General features: G+C 53.3%; 2 protein-coding genes and 1 long non-coding RNA gene across 4 annotated transcripts in view; 1 reads left to right on the forward strand and 2 right to left on the reverse strand.

Annotated features, from left to right (window-relative positions):
* LOC311633529 overlaps positions 1-19283 on the reverse strand; it is a 211137-nt gene that overhangs the window by 76728 nt on the left and 115126 nt on the right. The window lies entirely within an intron of this gene.
* OPA3 (outer mitochondrial membrane lipid metabolism regulator OPA3) overlaps positions 1-19283 on the reverse strand; it is a 115909-nt gene that overhangs the window by 70239 nt on the left and 26387 nt on the right. Inside the window, exon 2 of one of the 2 annotated variants that reach the window (XM_084906271.1) lies at positions 17172-19084. The exons of the other annotated variant lie outside the window; for it this stretch is intronic. Coding sequence (XP_084762397.1) covers positions 18720-19084 — 365 coding nt within the window. The 3' untranslated portion in view covers positions 17172-18719. Of the gene's footprint in view, positions 1-17171; positions 19085-19283 lie in introns of those variants that run through there. 2 annotated transcript variants of the gene reach the window in all.
* On the forward strand, positions 1253-4018 carry LOC311633514 (uncharacterized protein). Its single transcript, XM_084906279.1, has 4 exons — positions 1253-1326; positions 1421-1474; positions 2911-3123; positions 3756-4018. The coding sequence occupies exons 1-4, from the start codon at positions 1254-1256 to the stop codon at positions 3833-3835; spliced, it is 420 nt and encodes a 139-aa protein (XP_084762405.1). The 5' UTR covers position 1253; the 3' UTR covers positions 3836-4018.

A 19283-nucleotide genomic window follows, 5' to 3' on the forward strand; every position in this document is an offset into this window, starting at 1 on the left:
GACACATATGAAATACTTTAATCAATAAAGAAATTAAGCCGAAACCGGTTTGGCTCAATGGATAGAGCGTTGGCTTGGGGACTGAAGGGTCCCTGGTTCGATTCCGGTCAAGGGCATGTACCTTGGTTGCAGGCATATCCCCAGTAGGGGGTGTGCAAGAGGCAGCTGATCGATGACTCTCTCATCGATGTTTCTAACTCTCTATCTCTCTCCCTTCCTCTCTGTAAGAAATCAATAAAATATATTTTTTTAAAAAAAAACAGTGGTGAAAAGGTATAAAATATTTTTAAAAAATTAAAGAAATTAAAAAAACTTATGTAATACTTTAATCAATAAATAAACTTTAAAAAATTCAAAATCGATAAAGGACTTAAACATAAGATGGGAACCATAAAAATACTAGAGGAATCTATAGGCAGCAAAATCTCAGACATATGCTGAAGTAATTTCTTCACTGATACCGCTCCTAGGGCAATGGAAACTAAACAGAAAATAAACAAATGGGACTACAAAAATAAAAAGCTGTTGCATAGCAAAAGAAAGCATCAACAAAACAACAAGAAAGCCCACTACATGGGAGGACATATTTGCCAATGACATCACCGATAAGGGTTTAATCTCCAACATTTACAGGGAAGTCAGACTGTCAAATTGCAGTGGGAAGGCTGGGGAGTGTTGAGAGGGGGGAAAAGAGATCAACCAAAGGTCTTGTATGCATGCACATAAGCACAACCAATGGACAAAGACACTTGGGGGGGGGCGGGGGGAGGAAGATAATAAAATATATTTCAAAAATAAAAAATCAATAAACATATCCTCAGGTGAGGATAAAAAAAAACGACTCATATTAAAAGGGCATTTGTTTTTTATCATCTCTGCTCCCTCTCCCTACTTTTTCAGCTCCTATGCTTCACCCCACATTTTCAGTGCCCTCATTTAAAGTATTTGAGTTAAGAAAAATAAATAAATAAATAAAGCATTTGAGTTAAATAAATTTCTCCCACCTGCTCATGTAAAGTGAAACAAAACACAACCCAATGTGTATTCTGGACCTTGGCAATCAGGGAGTGACTCAGTTTGAGACTTAGGAGCCCAGGGATGAAATCATTCACCAGGTGACTGATCAAATCCAGAGCCCCACCTCCCCAAGAGTTGCTAATGCATTGCCATGTGTTTCTGATGACTAAGCCCAACCCAACTCATTAACATAGGATATAAAAACCAGTTTCCCCCAGATGCTGTGGGTCCGTAACATGTATGGCCCAGGGGCAGCCAGATGCAGGCCAGGGCCCAGCGGGAGGGAGTCCGGACTCCTTATCTTCTCAGGTGCGGGCCTCCCACCACCCAAGGTACCAAGGTAAGGGCTTCCACCACCCACTCCTCCACTGGGACACCAACCCTCAACCTCTCTCCCCTGCAGTTCTCTTCTTCCTGCTGTTCCCACTGGTGCATGGAGGATCCCAAACCGCCCCAGGTGAGCATGGGTGTGGGCCCTCCCGGTGCCTTGTGTCCTGCTCAGTGGAAATGCCAGCCTCACAAGGACCTCGGACCCACCTCCCACCGGGGTCCTGGGGGGCCAGCCCCTGTGAGCACCCCATCCCCATGCCCTCTCCTTGTGCTGAGTGTGGGTGCAGGGCAGGGTGCAGGGAGCAGAAATGGGGACTCGGGAGAAGGGGAGTGACCGCTGAGTCAAGGGCCAAAGTCAAGGGCCTTCTTCCGCCACAGGCCCAGCGGTGAGCTCTTCTCTTAAAACTCCCTCCATTCAGCCCCACTGTCACCCTCGGTCTGTGTGACCCCTGAAGCAGAAGAGACCTTTTAGAAATGACAAAGTGGGGCTCAGCGAGCTGAAGTTCATTTCCCAAGGCCACGGGCAGGTGAAGGAAGGGTGGGGCTGGGACCCGGACTTGGCCGAGGAGTCCTCTGTCTCCTACTTTTCTAAGCAAACTTCCAACATGAGGTGCCATAGTTTCAGCCCTGGCAGGAGCACAAGGACCAGGGAAGTGCAGTGAGGGATGAGCAACGGAAGGAATGTGGGAGTGAGAAGAGGTGATTCAGCACCCGAAAGTGTGAGGCAAGAACGGAGGCGCAGAGACCAGTGTCTCTGAGCCTTTGAAGCTCCACTCCCCCACCCCTACTATCCCCCCACCATCTCCCCCCTCTCCCCACCAACCCGGCTTTCTCTGCCCAAAGAGGCTGACCTGCAGAAGGTGGCCATCAATGTTTCTCTCTCACATGGACGTTTCTCTCTCTTACCCATCTCTCTCTAAAATAAAGTAAAATAAATAGATAAATGGGGGTTGAAAGACGCATCTTTTTTTTTATTATTTACTTTATTTTTATTGATTTCAAAGAAGAAGGGAGAGGGAGAGAAACATCCATGATGAGAAAGAATCATGATCCACTGCCTCCTGCACGCCCTCGACTAAGGATCAAGCCTGCAGCCCGGGCCTGTGCCCTTGACTGGGATTGAACCCAGGATCCTTCAGTCCACAGGCCGATGCTCTATCCACTAGTCACTCCAACAGAGCTTTGCTTTTTTTTTTTTTAAAGATGCGGTCCTCATGCCTGCCCTGCCCTGCCCATCCGCTCTCCCTCCATTCCCCAGGCCCAGCATCCACTCAGCCACCTGGCCAGTCTCCTGGGGAGACGGGGCATCTCCCCAGCCTGAGTGAGGCGGAGCATCACTCCGAAGGACGGCTGGCTGTGGGCCCAGGGTGGGCGGGCGGCAGCCCAGCTCACAAGGTCAGGTCGGAGACCCACTGGGGGTGTGAGAGCTCAGTGCAGACCCCACCCGTGGGTGGACAGAGGCCGACTGGACGTGGGAACTAGGTGCTGGTGGGAGATGCATGGAAGCAGGAGAAATAAGGCACAGGAGGAGGCCAGGCCTTATGCTGAGCTGTCTGGCCCCAGGCAACGTGCTGGTGGTGAGAAAGGAGATGTGGCGACTCTGTGGCAGCGTGGCCCTGGACCCCAAGAACTCCAAGTGGAGCTGCTGCAGAGACGTGTACCCCTTCCACCGCCCCACACAGAGGTGCTGCCAGACCTCAGGGATATTCGTCATCCCCAAGGACTGCAGCAAGTCAGAGGCTGAAGACTGTAGGACATACACCCAGCGGGCCCCAGGTAGGGCCTGGCCGCTTCCCCCTCTGCTCCTCCTGTGCTCCTGAGCCTCAGGGACCCTTCCTTCTCACCCTCTTTCCCTCCTCCCTCCTGCCTTTCCTTCCCTCCCTCCTCCCTCCTTCCTGGATGCTCAGTCCTCCGTGAGGGGCCCGTCTGCTACGGGACAGGGGGTCTGTGCCATGAACTTAGCTGTGTCCTAACTTCCTGCTGTGTGACCTTGGACAGAGTCCTGCCCTCCCTGGGCCCATTCTCACCCAAAGCGGGAGGCTGGGCTCTTTGGAAGCTTCCACAGCTCCTACAGTTACTCATCTCCAAGTATGAATCAGTCCTCCATTTGGCACTCTTAGCGCCTCTCCCCATTACTCCAACAACAAAAACAAATCCCTGTGTTTTGGGAAGGAAAGAGGCTCACCTCCAGGTTGGAAGTCATGACCCGGTGAGGGTCACACGAGGGTCCCCATGCAGCAGTGGCACCTGCTGCCCCCTCACAGGTCCCACCAAGGCGCTCACAGGGTCAGCGCCCTGGGCTGGTGGTGACTTGGATGTCTGGTTCTCTCTTCTCTGTAGACTCGGAAGGAGCTCAGTAAGATGTGCTAGTAACGTGCATCTCCCCCCTCCCCTCTTCTTCCCCACAGGCATTTATCTAAATTCTAAGGGACATCAGGAGATTTGCAAGGAGGGGAGCAGTGGCCAGGGGCAGGTGCACCCAGGCTAACCCCTGAACCTGTCTCCAGGCCCCCTTTTCCTGCCCTGCAGTGTGGCTCAGTGGTTGTGCGCGGACCTATGAGCCAGGAGGGCACACGCCTGGGTTGTGGGCTCTATCCCCAGTGTGGGGCGTCAGGAGGCAGCCGATCCATGATTCTCTCTCATCATTGATGTTTCTATCTCTCCCTCCCTCTCCCTTCCGCTCTGTAAAAAAATCAATAAAATATATATTTTAAAAACACCACCTTGGACTCATATGGTACATTTTTCCCACAAGGAGTCAAGCACCCACACACCGCTGGCCCCAGACAGACCCACCCAGGGCCGGGTCCCTCCCTTCCTGGTACCCCTCTTGCTGATTCAGTTTTAAAGGAGCGGGCGCATCTCCTTTCTCCTTTCGGAGCAGAACCCACGGTCCCAAGAGAACCCCTCGGGCGAGTGCGGTGCGGGAGGAGACGCAGGTCCGCCGCGCAGGGGCACCGGGGGCAGGAACCTTGGAACCGACCGGACACTTTGAGGGTGGCCACCCCCCACCCCCATCCCCAATCCGGCCCAAGACTTTATCTCGGAAACTAGGAGGTCCTGGGCGGAGGCTGGGCTTCAAGGTTCGGCTGCCGCCCGGAGTGCTTAGCTGAGCGGTTAGTGTTGGGGTTCTGCTTTCAGCTCCCGTGGAAAGCTGGGGAGACTCTCTCTGCCCAGCCCCACTCTCCCTCTGCCCGCCTGTCTGTGCTCCGAGGCTGAGGCTGAGCGGGGCAATGCCATCGCTGACCCCGCCCTCCCGGGAGGAGGAAGGGGGCGGAGGGGAGGAGGAGAGCGCACCTGAAACCAGCTCCTGGGCCCTGGGGTCTGAGGGTGGGGTCAGCCCTGCTGTGTCCAGTCCCAGGGGCCTGGCCCTCCCTGGGTTCTCCATCCTCCTGCACCGGCCCACACCGCCACCCTGCACTGAACTCTCTTCTGTAAGCGCAGCTAACCACGCGAACAGACAGACAGACCTCCCACAGCTCCCCAGGTCTCTCAGGGGTCTCCTAGCCCGCCCCTCCAGGTCCTGCACAAATCCCCCTCCCAGCTAACCTCCCCCTTCCCGCTCGGCCCCCGCCACTCCCGCCACTTCCTGGGGCAGCCGGGTCTTTGCTTAAGGAACAGCCCCAGTGGGCGGGGTGAGCCCTCTCCTCCTAGACCCCTTATTGATCCTTTAAATTTAAAAGACTGATGCAGCCGAAACCGGTTTGGCTCAGTGGATAGAGCGTTGGTCTGAGGAATGAAGGGTCCCAGGTTCGATTCTGGTCAAGGGCATATACATTGTTTGGGGGGTGTGCAGGAGGCAGCTGGTCGATGTTTCTCTCTCATCGATGTTTCTGACTCTTCCTTCCTCTTCCTTCCTCTCTGTAAAAAAATCAATAAAATATATTTTAAAATAAAAAAAAATAAAATAAAATAAAAAAATAAAATAAAATAAAATAAAAGACGGATGCAGCCGAAACCGGTTTGGCTCAATGGATAGAACGGCGGTCTGTGGACTGAAGGGTCCCAGGTTCTATTCCGGTCAAGGGCATGTACCATGGTTGCGGGCACATCCCAGTAGGGGTTGTGCAGGAGGCAGCTAGCTGGTCGATGGTTCTCTCTCATTGATGTTTCTAACTCTCTGTCCCTCTCCCTTCCTCTAAAAAATCAATAAAATATAAAAAAATAAATAAAATAAAAAACACGGATGCAGAACACTTCCCAGGTGATTCGGCTTTGTACATATGGGTACATCTACCAACACCTGTAGCTTTTACTCTGTACACAAACACTTAGGACAGGAAACAGCTAACAGGTAAGAATGACCATCTCTCGGTGCTGGGGTTACGGGAGAATTTTTCATTCCATTTTGCGTTTTTCATGAGTTTTTCATAGCCAGCCTGCTGTGCCTTCAAATGTGCAGGGAACAGTGAGTGGAAAACACAGCACTGGCTGGAATGGAATTCCTTTCTGTACTGACTTCTCTACCCCCAGTGTGTTCAGTGCCTTCAGCTGTCAGTCCTGCAGGGCCTGCGGCCATAACCCTCTCTGTGGCTCGGGCCTTGGGTGATCTGGTCACCATGGGAACCCCACCAGTGACCTCTTGGTTCCTGGGTCAACGCTCAGCCACTGAGCCACACTGGCCGAACACCAACTTGAGTTCTGTACACTCTAAGCTCTGGGGCTGGGAAGTTAAATGTTTTCTTTTGCACAATCCCTTCTCACTCATCTCTGCCCTTCCCACATGCTGGACCTGCTGCACCCAGGCTCTCCTGGACTCGCTCCAGAGGCCTTGCCCATTTGTGGATTTTAATCTGCATCCTTTCCCTGTATAAACCGTAACCATCTGTATATCAGCTTTTCTAAATCCCGTGAGTCCTTGTAGCCCAGTGGTTCTCAACCTTTCTAATGCCGCAACCCTCTAATACAGTTCCTCATGCTGTGGTGACCCCCAACCATAAAATTATTTTTGTTGCTACTTCATAACTGTAATTTCGCTACTGTTATGAATCATAATGTAAATATTGATAGATCCTCCCTTCCTCCAGTTGCTTCAGCCAGACATTCCTGAGCTCTGAATCCCCAATCAGCACCTGCCAAACACCCTAAGCCCCGATTCCTAAATCCCAAGGTCCCTAATCACCAATCAGCGTGTGCTGAGTGCCCTAAGCCCTGTCCCCTATCCCCCTATCCTTTTTTTAAAATATATATATATATTTTTATTGATTTTGTACAGAGAGGAAGGGAGAGAGATAGAGAGTTAGAAACATCAATGAGAGTCATCGATCAGCTGCCTCTTGCACACCCCCTACTGGGGATATGCCCGCAACCAAGGTACATGCCCTTGACTGGAATCGAACCCGGGACCCTTCAGTCCCCAAGCCGACGCTCTATCCATTGAGCCAAACCGGTCTCGGCTGTCCCCCTATCCTTAAAGGTGCTTGTACCCTGGCCCTCACTCTCTTCCGCCCCTCTCTGTGGAAGCAGCCAGCAGGGGTACTCTTCCCTCCAATAAAGCCTGTGTGTGTCCTGCCATCCCAGTCTCTGTCTATCCCTCTCCCTTCCTCTCTGTAGAAAATCAATAAAATATATATTTAAAAATTTTTGGTAACTTAATGTTTACAACATAATTATTAATAACATAATAATTAATACATAATTATTAATTATACATAATTATTAATAACAAAGTGCTTTTATTTTGGGGGCCACATAAATCTTGTTTATTTGGCCTGTGTTAGCCTTTGAGTTTGACATGCTTGTGCCAAAGCCCCTGGCAAGCAGCATGAGGGTCCTTGGGCATCTCATACGGTACAGGCTGGAGTTGCACCAGCACATGGGCACCCCAGGGAGAACCTCACAATTGGGGTCCATGGTGAGGCTGGTGAGGCCCTTGGCCAACGTGGTAAGGCCTCTCACAGGCCCCTGCCCTATGCAGAACCTGGACTTTTCTCTCTCTCCCCCTTCCTTCCTTCCTTCCTTCCTTCCTTCCTTCCTTCCTTCCTTCCTTCCTTCCTCTCTCTCTCTTTCTCTCTTTCTTTCTTTCTTTTTTCTTTTATATTTTATTGATTTTCCACAGAGAGGAAGGGAGAGAGATAGAGAGCCAGAAACATCGATGAGAGAGAAACATAGATCAGCTGCCTCCTGTATACCCCCCACTGGGGATGTGCCTGCAACCAAGACACATGCCCTTGACCAGAATCGAATCTGGAACCCCTGAGTCCGCAGGCAGACAGTCTATCCACTGAGCCACACCGGATTCAGCAGAACCTGGACTTTTCTGAGACCAAGCCAGGTCGACTACCAACTAGTCAGAGCCACTGTGGTTTAAAACTCCACCTGGCTGGCTCCCACCTGTTGGGAAACGAACAGGGAGCTAGCTATCTGAGGCAAGATCTTTCAAAACCTCCCACCGTGGTGAAGAGAAAGGGTAGAGCTATCACTGCTCCTTAGCTTCTAACAGGAGAGTCATTGTAACTCTCTGTGGCACAACAGCTTTCACAGGTTATTGTCTTGCTTATGTAACCCTTAAACCCCTTTCATTACTCCGCGGAGAAAGCTCTCTGTTGTCTCTCAGGCTAGGAATTGGCCTGGTTGGGAGCACCAGGGGGAGAGGCTGCATTTAGCAATCTTAAAGGGCCTGGGGGGAGGATTCATCCTGCTGAGGCCTGGGTCTGACTTCCTGCTGGGCTTGCCTGTGGTGCCAGTTCAGTCTGGCTCTGGGCTTGAGTCTCTTGCTGCCTCGGGAGGCATGGAGCTCTAGCTCGGACTGTACCTCTTTCCGACTCCTGTGCTGGATTGCAGTGGTGGGAACTGGGCTGTGTCACAAATAAAATCATTTTGTTATTACATTTTTTTAAAAAAATCCTTCACACAGTGCCTGGAACGCAAGAAATGGAAGAGATTCATCCTCTGAGCCTCAGTCCCCTCCTCTGCAAAATGGGGATCATAATCGCGCTGCACTCTTGGGGTGGAGGCGCTTGTAACGGGGTGAAGAAGCTCTTCCCAAACAAGGGAGGAAGAGGAAGAGCCAGAAAGGAGGAGCTGACGAGATCTGGTTCATTAAAACGGACAGAAAACACCACAAAGGAGCTTTAAGGACAAGTTACACACGGGGATTCTAACGTCCACCAACAGCTGAGAACGCGCTGAGCCCACTAGGCATTCTCAGGGAAGCGCAGCCCACACCCCCATGCCAGTCTTCACTCCCGAGCCTCCAGGGAGCAGCTTGCCAGGCAGTATCCCCATCTCAGACAAAGGGGCGGCTCACAGATGCTGTGAAGACCACCTGCAAATCGCCAGGAGAAAGACCGAAAGCCAAAACAAAGTGGATGTGGTGCATTAAGTAATGGTCCCCACATATGTCCACCTTGCAACCCCCAAACTGGTGACTTACTTGACACGGCAAAAGGACTTTGCAGGTGGGATGAGGTTAAGGGTTTTGAAATGGGGATATTTTCCTGGGTTCTCCATCCAGGTGGGCCCTGCATGCCACCCACAGGGTCCTCACTGCAGGAGGCGGGAGATCCATCACTGGAGTGCAGGAGAAAGAATTCCACCGCCCCCCCCCCCCCCGAAACCGGTTTGGCTCAGTGGGTATGAGAAGGAAAACCCCTCTTTTGTAAAAACTGCTGTTTGGATTTTTCTGCTGTTTTTCTTAGATGGCCTCTTATTCTAAAAAAAAACCAAAAAAACAAAAAAAAACTTTGCTTTCCAGCCTGCTTTAGCCTGCTTGAATAATGAGGAAGATAAACTTAGCTTGTAGGCCAGAGACTACATATGCCCATACTCTCAATGCCATGCCAGGTGCATCTTTAAACTGGATAGAACTGTGTTGTTTTCAAGGCCAGCAGCAAGATAACCACTAAGTGCAGAGAGGGCATAAAAAGGGAAGTTCTGCTTGTAGCCTTGCTTAGAATTTGAAATCATTTTTCTCTAAGCCCACCGCGGGGAATAAAGTGAATCTCCAAACTCTCCTGCATTGTTTGATTGTTTGGGATCTCTATAACAGGTAGAGTGTCTGCTTGCGGACTGAAAGGTCCCAGGTTCGATTCTGGTCAAAGGCATGTACCTTGGTTGCGGGCACATCCCCAGTAGGGTGTGTGCAGGAGGCAGCTGATCAATGATTCTCTCTCATCGATGTTTCTAACTCTCTATCCCTCTCCTTTTCTCTCTGTAAAAAATCAATAAAATATATTAAAAAAAAAAAAAAAGAATTCCACACCTGAATCCTGCAACATATGTGTTGCCTAATTTGGCAAGACGGTCTTTGCAGATGTCATCAATTTAAAGACCTAAAGATGAGCATATCCAGGCCCTGGCTGGGTAGCTCAGTTGATTAGACCATTGTCCCCATATGCCAAGGTTATGGGTTCGACCCCTGGTCAGGGCACATCCAAGAATCAACTAATGAGTGGATAAATCAAATTTATGTTTCTCTCTCTCAATTAAAAAGAAAGAAAAGAAAAGAAAAAAATGAGCCCGGCTGGTGTGGCTCAATGGTTGGGCATCAATCTATCCATCAGGAGGTCATGGCTGGATTCCTAGCCAGGACACATGGCGGGGTTATGGGCTCAATCCCCAGTGGGAGGCGTGCCAGAGGCAGCCGATCAATGATTCTCTCTCATCGTTGATGTTTCTACCTTTCTTTCTTTCTTCCTTTCTGTCTGAAGTAAATTTAAAAGCAATATTTTTCAGTGATGAGATCAGTATTTAGTGATGAGCCTGCATTATTCGGGTGAGGCAGAGATCAGATCGAGGCAGCCACAAGCCCAGGAATGCGTGGAGCCATCAAAAGCTGTTAAACAAGAAAGGTCCTCCCAGAACCTGTGGAGAGAGGCCAACATCTTGGTTTTCAGCCAGGACCGTAAGTGAATACAGTGTATTTTAGCCACCCAGTTGGGGTAATTTGTCAACAGGAACTAATACAATAGATAAGAGACTTGAGCAGATGTAATTAGTTTCTTTGTAAAACAAAACACTAGCACATACAAAGATGCTCACCATCATTGTTTATCGGAGAAAGACAAAAACACAATGAGATACCACTGCCTAATTACCAGAATGGTCAAAATTCCAAAGAAAGAGAAAGAAAAACGATTGTCCATATGGAGCGTTGTCAGGACAGGGACTTGTGTGCTTGGGGCGGGTGCAGGAGGAGAATGTCATCGAACTCACTTTAAAAAGCAGGGCAGTGTCTCCTAAGGTAACGCCCTATTGTCTGTGCTATGACTCTCGGCAATCCCACCCCTAGTCTCAGGGGAACAAGTGCAGCGCACACTGATGCCCACGTTGTCTGTGGGACTGGCTGGCCAGTGAGGTGGGGTAGTCACTGCAGTGATGATGAAGTAGCCTCGTGTCCATGTTGGCCTGGAGAAACGGAAGTGCTGATGACCAAGCACAGCAAACCACTCCCCATGCTCTCTTAAAGAAAGGGACTGCTTTTCCCCGTGGTAATCAACTTGAACGCTATGCTGGGGAAGTGTATCGCGTGAAACCAAAGGTGGTCAATCCGCTCTTTGCTGTTCGGCTGCTTTTCTTTCCCCCCTCCCTTTGCTTTCCTGTCCTCCGACAAAGTAGCAATAGGTATGCCCTTCAGCTTCTGTCTCCTTCTTGCCTGTTTCTTGTTTTTGTAAAACAGAGGGAATAGCCGAAACTGGTTTGGCTCAGTGGATAGAGCGTCGGTCTGCGGACCGAAAGGTCCCAGGTTCGATTCCGGTCAAGGGCATGTACATTGGTTGCGGGCACATCCCCGGCAGGGGGTGTGCAGGAGGCAGCTGGTGGATGTTTCTAGCTCTCTATCCCTCTTCCTTCCTCTCTGTGGAAAATCAATAAAAATATATTAAAAAAAAAAAAAAACAAAGCAGAGGAAATAACGTACCTATATCACAAGACTCTGCGAGGACAGCGGGATCCTGCACAGGAAAGTGCTTAGTGAAGTGAAAACACAACAACAAATGCAGCGCCCACCACAGACTTGTGCCAGGATGGTCTAACAGCCAAGGCCTGGGGACCCACCACCTGCGTGCACATCATTCAGCCGGGACAACAGGGTGCCGTGGCCAGCAATGGAATACTACGAGCTATGAAAAAAATACTCGGTTGCTACACAGAACAGCACAGATGGCCCTCTCGATGGTACACGGAGCAGAAGAAGCCGCCCTGCCCCTGCAGAAAAAGGTCATTCCATCCTGGCTCGGTTGGCTGGAGTGTCGTCTTGTACAGTTTGAATCCTGAGGATTCAAACAAAGCAAAACAAAACAAAACAAAACAAAACAAAAACAAAACAAAAGCAAAACCAGACTCCATAGGAGTCTGTTGATGCCAGGCAAATGTTATCTACAGAGAGATAGCAGAAGGGCGGTTTATGTGGGAGGGATGCTGCCTGGGGAAAAGCAAAAGGTTTCAGGTTCGGTTCTGTCAGGGCACATACACAGGCTTCGGGTTCAATCCCCAGTCAGGGTGAGTCCGGGAAGCAATCAATGGATGTTTTTCTCTCTCCCGCTTCCTGTCTCTCTAAAAATAAACTTAAAGTCGGCACACTGAAGAGTCCAGGATTTGATTCCGGTCAAGGGCATGTACTTGATTACAGGCTTGATCCGTGGCCATAGTCGGGCAGCATGTGGGAGGCCACCAATTGCTGTGTCTCTCTGACATCCATGTGCCTCCTGCACGCCCCCTACTGTGGATCAAGCCTGCAACCCAGGTACGTGCCCTTGACCGGAATCGAACCTGGGACCCATCAGTCCACAGGCTGATGCTCTATCCATTAATCAAAACTGGCTAGGGCTCACTGTATGTTTATTTTATTCCAACTTAAAAAAAAAAATAGAGGAAAAGGGAAACATCTATTAAGAAAAATGACTCACGGTCAAAAACAGCTTTGATAATCTGAAAATAATAAATTGCTGGGGGGGGGATTGCTCGATAAAATATGAGCTAGTAAAGGCATAATTGTTCTTTTGACACATACTACTTAAAATGTGCTATCAAAATGCTCATGTCCAGAGTTGAGAAATGGTTTTTCCTCGCACGAAACAGCAGGAAGCCATGAGAAATCTCTAGAAAAATCCAGGCCCTCTACACACCAGCAAAGTGGCAGCCTAATCCCTTCTTTAATCAGGGATGAGTCAGCGGAAGACTGGGAGGGATCAGTTTCTTGCAGCTGCTGTATCCTATTACCTTGAACCTGGTGGCTTGCAGTGTTTCTCAAGATAAAAATCACCTAATACCTTAGAGTTGGTTTAACAATCTACAGATTCCAAACTAATGACTACCGCCCAGTACAGGATTTACAGGCTGTTAATGAGGCTGTGACACTACCAAACCCTATACACTTCTATCAATAAAAAATCAATTAAAATATATATATATATATATTTTTTTTTTTTTTAAAGAAAATATATAAACGAATGAGCGTGGCTGTGGACACTGAATTTGGCCTCTGTTCCGGGAACAGAAGCTCCTGCTGTCCCAGGAACGGGCCAATCCCACATCTGCCTCAGCGCCTCGTCCACACTAACAGCCCTTTCTGACTCCCAGGCAGCTGTCTTTGGGCTCACCTTACACGTGGCTTCCTCCAGGACCCCCTGATCTAAACCGGCCGTCCCCTTTACTCCTGAACTCTGACACCGGGCTAGTTCTAGACTTCCTTACTGTCCCTCTCCGCACCAGATGTCAGCCCGTAATGGTGAGAGGATCTTAGAACGGGAGAGGCAGGTTAGGGGGAGGGGTCCACGGGAGAGGCAGGTTAGCGGGAGGGGTCCACGGGAGAGGCAGGTTAGCGGGAGGGGTCCACGGGAGAGGCAGGTTAGGGGGAGGGGTCCACGGGAGAGGAATGCATACGAGATGGGCAGAGGCAGCGCCACGCCCCGGATTGTTTACAAGATAAGGGGAGGAAGAGGGGGTGCCGGCTGAGCTTTGAAACTTTGAAACTGAGACCATGCAGGGCAAAGGGGGCCAGTGACCGATTAGGAAAGCCCGGGGGACATAAAATAAGGAAGGGTCCAATTAGGACGTGGAATGAACAGAGAAGCTCCCAGCATTTATAAGCTGTAGACAAAGAGATGAAAAGGAATAGATTTTCCCCATTTGAGAGCGAGCAGGTTTTCTCCATTTGGGGACCCCTGTTGGAGACAGGGTGTCAACTGACAAGGTGTAAACTGACAAGGGTGTAAGCTGACTTGTTTGGATGGCGATTAACAGTAGAATGAAGCTAATCTTTGAAGCATGAGAGCAACCTTTCATGTATTGCCAAGAAGTCTGTAATCATCTACTGAGATTTATTGTACTAAGAATTTGACCTCCGGCTCTATCTCTCCTTAATACACTCCTCTTGACTCACCTAATTAGCGCCTTGTGTATGAGAAGCATTGCGCAGTGAATAAACTGGCTACCGTTCCTCGGTGGCTTGGAAGTCCTCCCGACCCCGCTCTTCTGTCTTTCTTTCTTTTCTCAATTCCCACCTCCCTACCTCAGCCCGGCTCACCGGCCAGGCTGGCCCTGGCAGACCTCCTCCCCAGGGGGAGTTTGTATGCGCTCGCAATAAACTTCCACGTTTTTGCTTAAAATCTTTTAGTCCGAGAATTTGTCCTTCAAGCTTCGTGAGACGAGAGCCATGAAGGAGAGTCCGAGCTCGCCGTTCCAGGTGTCAATGGCGGGGACTTGGTCTTGTCCCCGTTAACTCTCCGCCGCCAGGACGGGCGGGGTAGCTGCTCCGCACACATGTTTAACGTGAGGGTAATCTCTCCTCTCCCTCGTCCTTGGGGCTGGGGGACCCTGGCCACTCGGCGTCAGTGGCTCCCACAGGGACGGCTGAACAGACCAACAGACCAGGCAGGGGCTTTCTGGGTCCCTTCGCTCCTGGGGTGGCCCTCTCTGCTGGACGAGGAGACCAACATGGGGCGACAGGGCCTGCCGGGAGCTGGGAGAGACAGGGGCTCAGACACATTTTGGGGCTTTTGTGAGCCAGCGTGCGTGGGCTTCTGTTCTTTCCTCCCGAAAGCGCCGAGAACCTCGGGAGGGAGGAATCTGGATGCAGCCTGATTCCCAAGTAACCAGAGGCTGGGCAGGTAACACGGGGGACGGCCTGCGTGTGCGTCTGTCCCCCCACTGGACGGTGCGTCCCGTGAGGGAGCCGGAGGCTGTCTCAGTCACCGCCGGGACCCGCATGGCACAGAACAGGCAGGGCGCACAGTGGGCACCTGGGTGACAGTTTCCTAAATGAAAGAATAAACGAAGGGCAATTTCGCTAAGGTTGACAGGGATTTTTCAAATACGAAAAAAAAAAAAAAAAAAAAGCAGCAATTTCAACACAATCGACTTCAATTACAAATTTATTCTAACCCATCACCCCCCAAGTCGCAAATGCAAACAAAATTTTTGCTAGTGATTCGGAGCGGTGAACCGTCCATCCTCCAGCCTCGAGAGGGCGCTCTTCCCACCCGCACCCACCCTGATCCCACCCCACCCGGTGGGTGAAGCTGCTGCATTCCACAGGTCTGGCCACATCGAGACTCGTAGGGGCCGTTTTCTTCTCTTTTAACGTATTTTTATTGATTTCAGAGAGGGGCAGGGAGAGAAACATCCATGATGAGAGAGAATCACTGATTGGCTGCCTCCTGCACACCCCCTATTGGGGATCAAGCCCGCAACCCAGGCATGTGCTCTTGACCGGAATCGAACCCGGGACCTTTCAGTCCACAGGCTGACGCACTATCCACTGAGCCGAACTGGCCAGGGCAGGGGCTGTTTCCAATCTCACCCGTGAGCACAGCGCTACCTCAGGGTCAGGTGGCGCAGGGTCAGGGGCTTAGGCCCCACCTCCTCCTCTTCCCTGCCTGTGACCTTGGGCAGGGACTCCCTGTGCCTCAGCTTCTTCATGAAGAAAATGTCACCTACGGCACTTAGAACAGTGCCTGACTCCCACCCAGGGCTCAATGGCTTCCACCTGACTGCTGTTCAGTAACGTGATGGGGGAGGGGTTTGCAGTCAAGATCCCTGGTGTCCAGCAACCCGTCCTCCAGAGATGTGACAGGGCCAGAGTGAGCCCGCCGGGGGTAACCATGGAAACCTGGCTCCTCGGTCCCCCACCCTTCCCTGCACTGGTATCTCCTGCCTTCTTTCCCTCGTCATTGAACCCGCTCGGGTCACTCCGACTTTAGGAACACAGGCCCATGACCCATCCCCGCGCCCTCTACACCAGCCTCTCCCCTTCTGTAAACTGATGCTTCACAAGGCTTTACTGGGCTTCCACCAGGTGTGGTGTCCAGGCGTTTTTAACCGCCCGGGGCAGTGACGGAAAACTTGCCTCTCCAGTTGCCTGGAAGAGGGCCCAGGTGTCTAATTCCATTCACTGGAGGCCAAGGTCCAGGGATGCTGGGCGGGGGGTGGAGGGCACCCACTTCCAGCACTGCTCTGGGGCCTCGGCAGAGATTCCCACCCCTCCCCAGTGATCCCCCTCCCTCCCCCCTCCCCAGTGATCCCCCTCCCTCCCCCCTCCCCCAGTGATCCCCCTCCCTCTCCCCCTCCCCCAGTGATCCCCCTCCCTCCCCCCTCCCCCAGTAATCCCCCTCCCCCCTCCCCCAGTAATCCCCCTCCCTCCCCCCTCCCCAGTGATCCGACTCCCTCTCCCCCCTCCCCCAGTGATCTGCCTCCCTCTCCCCCCTCCCCCAGTGATCCGCCTCCCTCTCCCCCCTCCCCAGTGATCCCCCTCCCTCCCCCCTCCCCCAGTGATCCCCCTCCCTCCCCCCCTCCCCCAGTGATCCGCCTCCCTCTCCCCCCTCCCCAGTGACCCGCCTCCCTCTCCCCCCTCCCCAGTGATCCCCCTCCCTCCCTCCTCCCCAGTGATCCTCCTCCCTCTCCCCCCTCCCCAGTGACCCGCCTCCCTCTCCCCCCTCCCCAGTGATCCTCCTCCCTCTCCCCCCTCCCCAGTGACCCGCCTCCCTCTCCCCCCTCCCCAGTGACCCGCCTCCCTCTCCCCCCTCCCCAGTGATCCCCCTTCCTCTCCCCCCTCCCCAGTGATCCCCTCCCCTCCCCCCTCCCCAGTGATCCGCCTCCCTCTCCCCCCTCCCCAGTGATCCGCCTCCCTCTCTCCCCTCCCCAGTGATCCCCCTTCCTCTCCCCCCTCCCCAGTGATCCGCCTCCCTCTCCCCCCTCCCCAGTGATCCCCCTTCCTCTCCCCCCTCCCCAGTGATCCGCCTCCCTCTCCCCCCTCCCCAGTGATCCGCCTCCCTCTCCCCCCTCCCCAGTGACCCGCCTCCCTCTCTCCCCTCCCCAGTGATCCCCCTTCCTCTACCCCCCCAGTGATCCCCCTCCCCTCCCCCCTCCCGTGACCCACCTCCCTCTCCCCACTCCCCCAGTGACCCACCTCCATCTCCCCCCTCCCCCAGTGACCTGCCTCCCTCTCCCTCCTCCACTAGTGACCCGCCTCCCTCTACCCTCTCCCCAGTGATCTGCCTCCCTCTCCCTCCTCCCCCAGTGATCCGCCTCCCTCTACCCCCTCCCCAGTGATCTGCCTCCCTCTACCCCCTCCCCAGTGATCTGCCTCCCTCTCCCTCCTCCCCCAGTGACCACCCTCCCCTCCCCCCTCCCCAGTGATCTGCCTCCCTCTACCCCCTCCCCCAGTGACCCGCCTTCCTCTCATTGCCCTTCTTGCCCCACACCTGTACCCTAAGCACCCGCACCTGCATGAAGAGGGTAATCTGGGCTCCTGTTTCCCTCCCAGTGCCCTGACTCCCATCCCTCATGGGCTTCCTAGCCTTGGCCAAGTCCCTTGGCTTCCCCTGAGCCTCAGTTTCCCCAACTGGGACAGTTCATAGAATGACTTTAGACTCACCGCCATCAGATCTCTCAGCTTCTCTCTTCATTTTAATGAGCTTTGTACCCACTCTGGAGATCCATATAATGGATCTACATTTCAGGGCTCCTTTAATTGGGAACACCTACAATCTGAAAAATAGCTCTCCTTGGACGGTTCCTCTCAGGTGGGGGAGGCCCAGTGCCCATGGGGTCGGCAGTCCCAGCACACTCCTGGCGTGGGGAGGGGCAGTGAGGTGAATGGCACCCCCCTCGTCCAGAAGTATGTCTACCTCCTTACAGATGGACTTGTGAGTGTGAGCTTATTTGGGGAAAGGGTCTTTCCTAGAGTTAGGGTGGCCCTAAGTCCAATGACCAGGGTCTTTGTAGGAGACAGAGAGGAGAAGGCCACGTGAGGATGGAGCAGAGACTGGGGAGAAAGCAGCCGCAAGCCCAGGAGCACCTGGAGGCACCAGAAGCTGGAGGACAGGAGGGATCCGCACTAGAGCCTTCGGAGGCGGTGCTGACAGCTGACCTTGGACCTGCGGCCTCGAGGACTGGGAGAGAATGGTTCTGGTTGTTCTAGGCCACCAAGTTCGTGGTGATTTGTTACGGCAGCCCTAGGAAACCACTAACGTAAGACCAACTAGGCCCCACACCAGGGAGATGGAGGGGCACTTGGGGCCATGGAGGCAGGAGGTACCAGTGCACGAAGAGGGACTGCTGGACGAGGCTGGAGCCCCAGGGGAGGTGGGCAGCCCACAGATGAGCAGATTTAAAGGAAACTCGGGGGATGTGATCATCTAACCATGGCCGGAAGGTGCCTGAGAGGGAAGGTAGGAAAGGACAGTCAGGAAAGCCCTGGGGACTCTGGGGACAGTTCACAGGAAGCTGAGGCTGAAATCAGCTGTCCACCAGTCAGGGGGTTGGGAGGGCACTGCCTGAGACCAGCACAGCCCCTCCAGTGGGTGGTGCCACAGACTGGGGGGGGGGGGGCTCTGTTGGAATATTCCATTTGGGGACTCAGGAGAAGGCCTCACAGATCAGGTTGAGGAAAGATATTCGGTGGATCCATTGCAACCAGGATCCTTTTCCCGCCTCTTAAAGGGGACAGAAGTCCAGAGAAAGACACTGCATTCCTTACAATGGTCTGTACCAAGCGATCAGAAGAAGGGGGTGTTCGGTGTAATGGATGAGTGTCCCAGGGAAGGTAACACTGATCAGGTAAATGGGGAGTTGGACAGGCTGATGCGGCTGAGATCCGGTTCCACGTTTTCCTTCTGCCAGAAGAGTGAGCTCGTTGTCCCGCTGGCTGGGGGACCTCAGAGGTCGGTGAGGTTTGGGATGAGGTGGAGATGAGCCCTGTGGGCTGTACCAATCAGCTAAGGAGGGGGCTATGGAACGCTTCCCAGTCCCAGTGCAAGGTACTACCACTGGTGGTGAGCAGGGGGCGACCAGCGGCCAAGTTCATCAGCATTTCGGTGGCTTCCGCTGGGCCAGCACATTAGGGCACACGTGGCCACATCCAAGTCCGGGCTTCGGCAGCCTCCTATTTCTCGGACGTGGACGCCGCCTTGGGCGTGGGCTTGGACCGCAGTCTACGCGCCCCGGGCAAGGAGCTGGGCGCGCACCTCTTGCATCTGCGCCCGCAGCTCCTCCAGGGCCCTGGGCGCCTCCTGCGCCTGCACCTGCGCCTGCAGCGCCTCGAGCGCCAGCGCCAGGCGGCCCACCTCGTCCTGCATCTCGGTCCAGGCGGCGCGCTGCTCCTCCTCCTTGCGGCGCTGCTGCGCCTGGTGGCGCGAGTACTCCAGCACCACGCAGGCGCCGCCCACGATGAAGATGGTGGCCTCGCCCAGCAGCTCGGCGCCCAGCTCGGCGGCCGCCTCCTCGTTCAGCGGCTTGATGGTTGTGCCCCGGAAGCCCATGATGCGCATCTTGGTCCGCATCTCCACCCAGTGGTACACTGCGGGGGAAGAGAGGGGTCAGGCCGTGCTCCGCGAGCCCCTGCAGCCCCGCCCCAGCGCGCCGGCGTCCAGGTGGGAGCGATAGCGACGCAGCAGACAGGACCGCCAGGGGGCGCTACAGGCAGACCCGAACCGGCGTCGCCCCGAGAACGCCGTCACCTGGGTAACCCCGCGGGCATCTTTTTAAATCGCCCAGAA

The sequence above is a fragment of the Pipistrellus hanaki genome (assembly GCF_964339955.1).
Source record: "Pipistrellus hanaki genome assembly, chromosome: 15".
In the NCBI taxonomy this organism is placed as follows: Eukaryota; Metazoa; Chordata; class Mammalia; order Chiroptera; family Vespertilionidae; genus Pipistrellus; species Pipistrellus hanaki.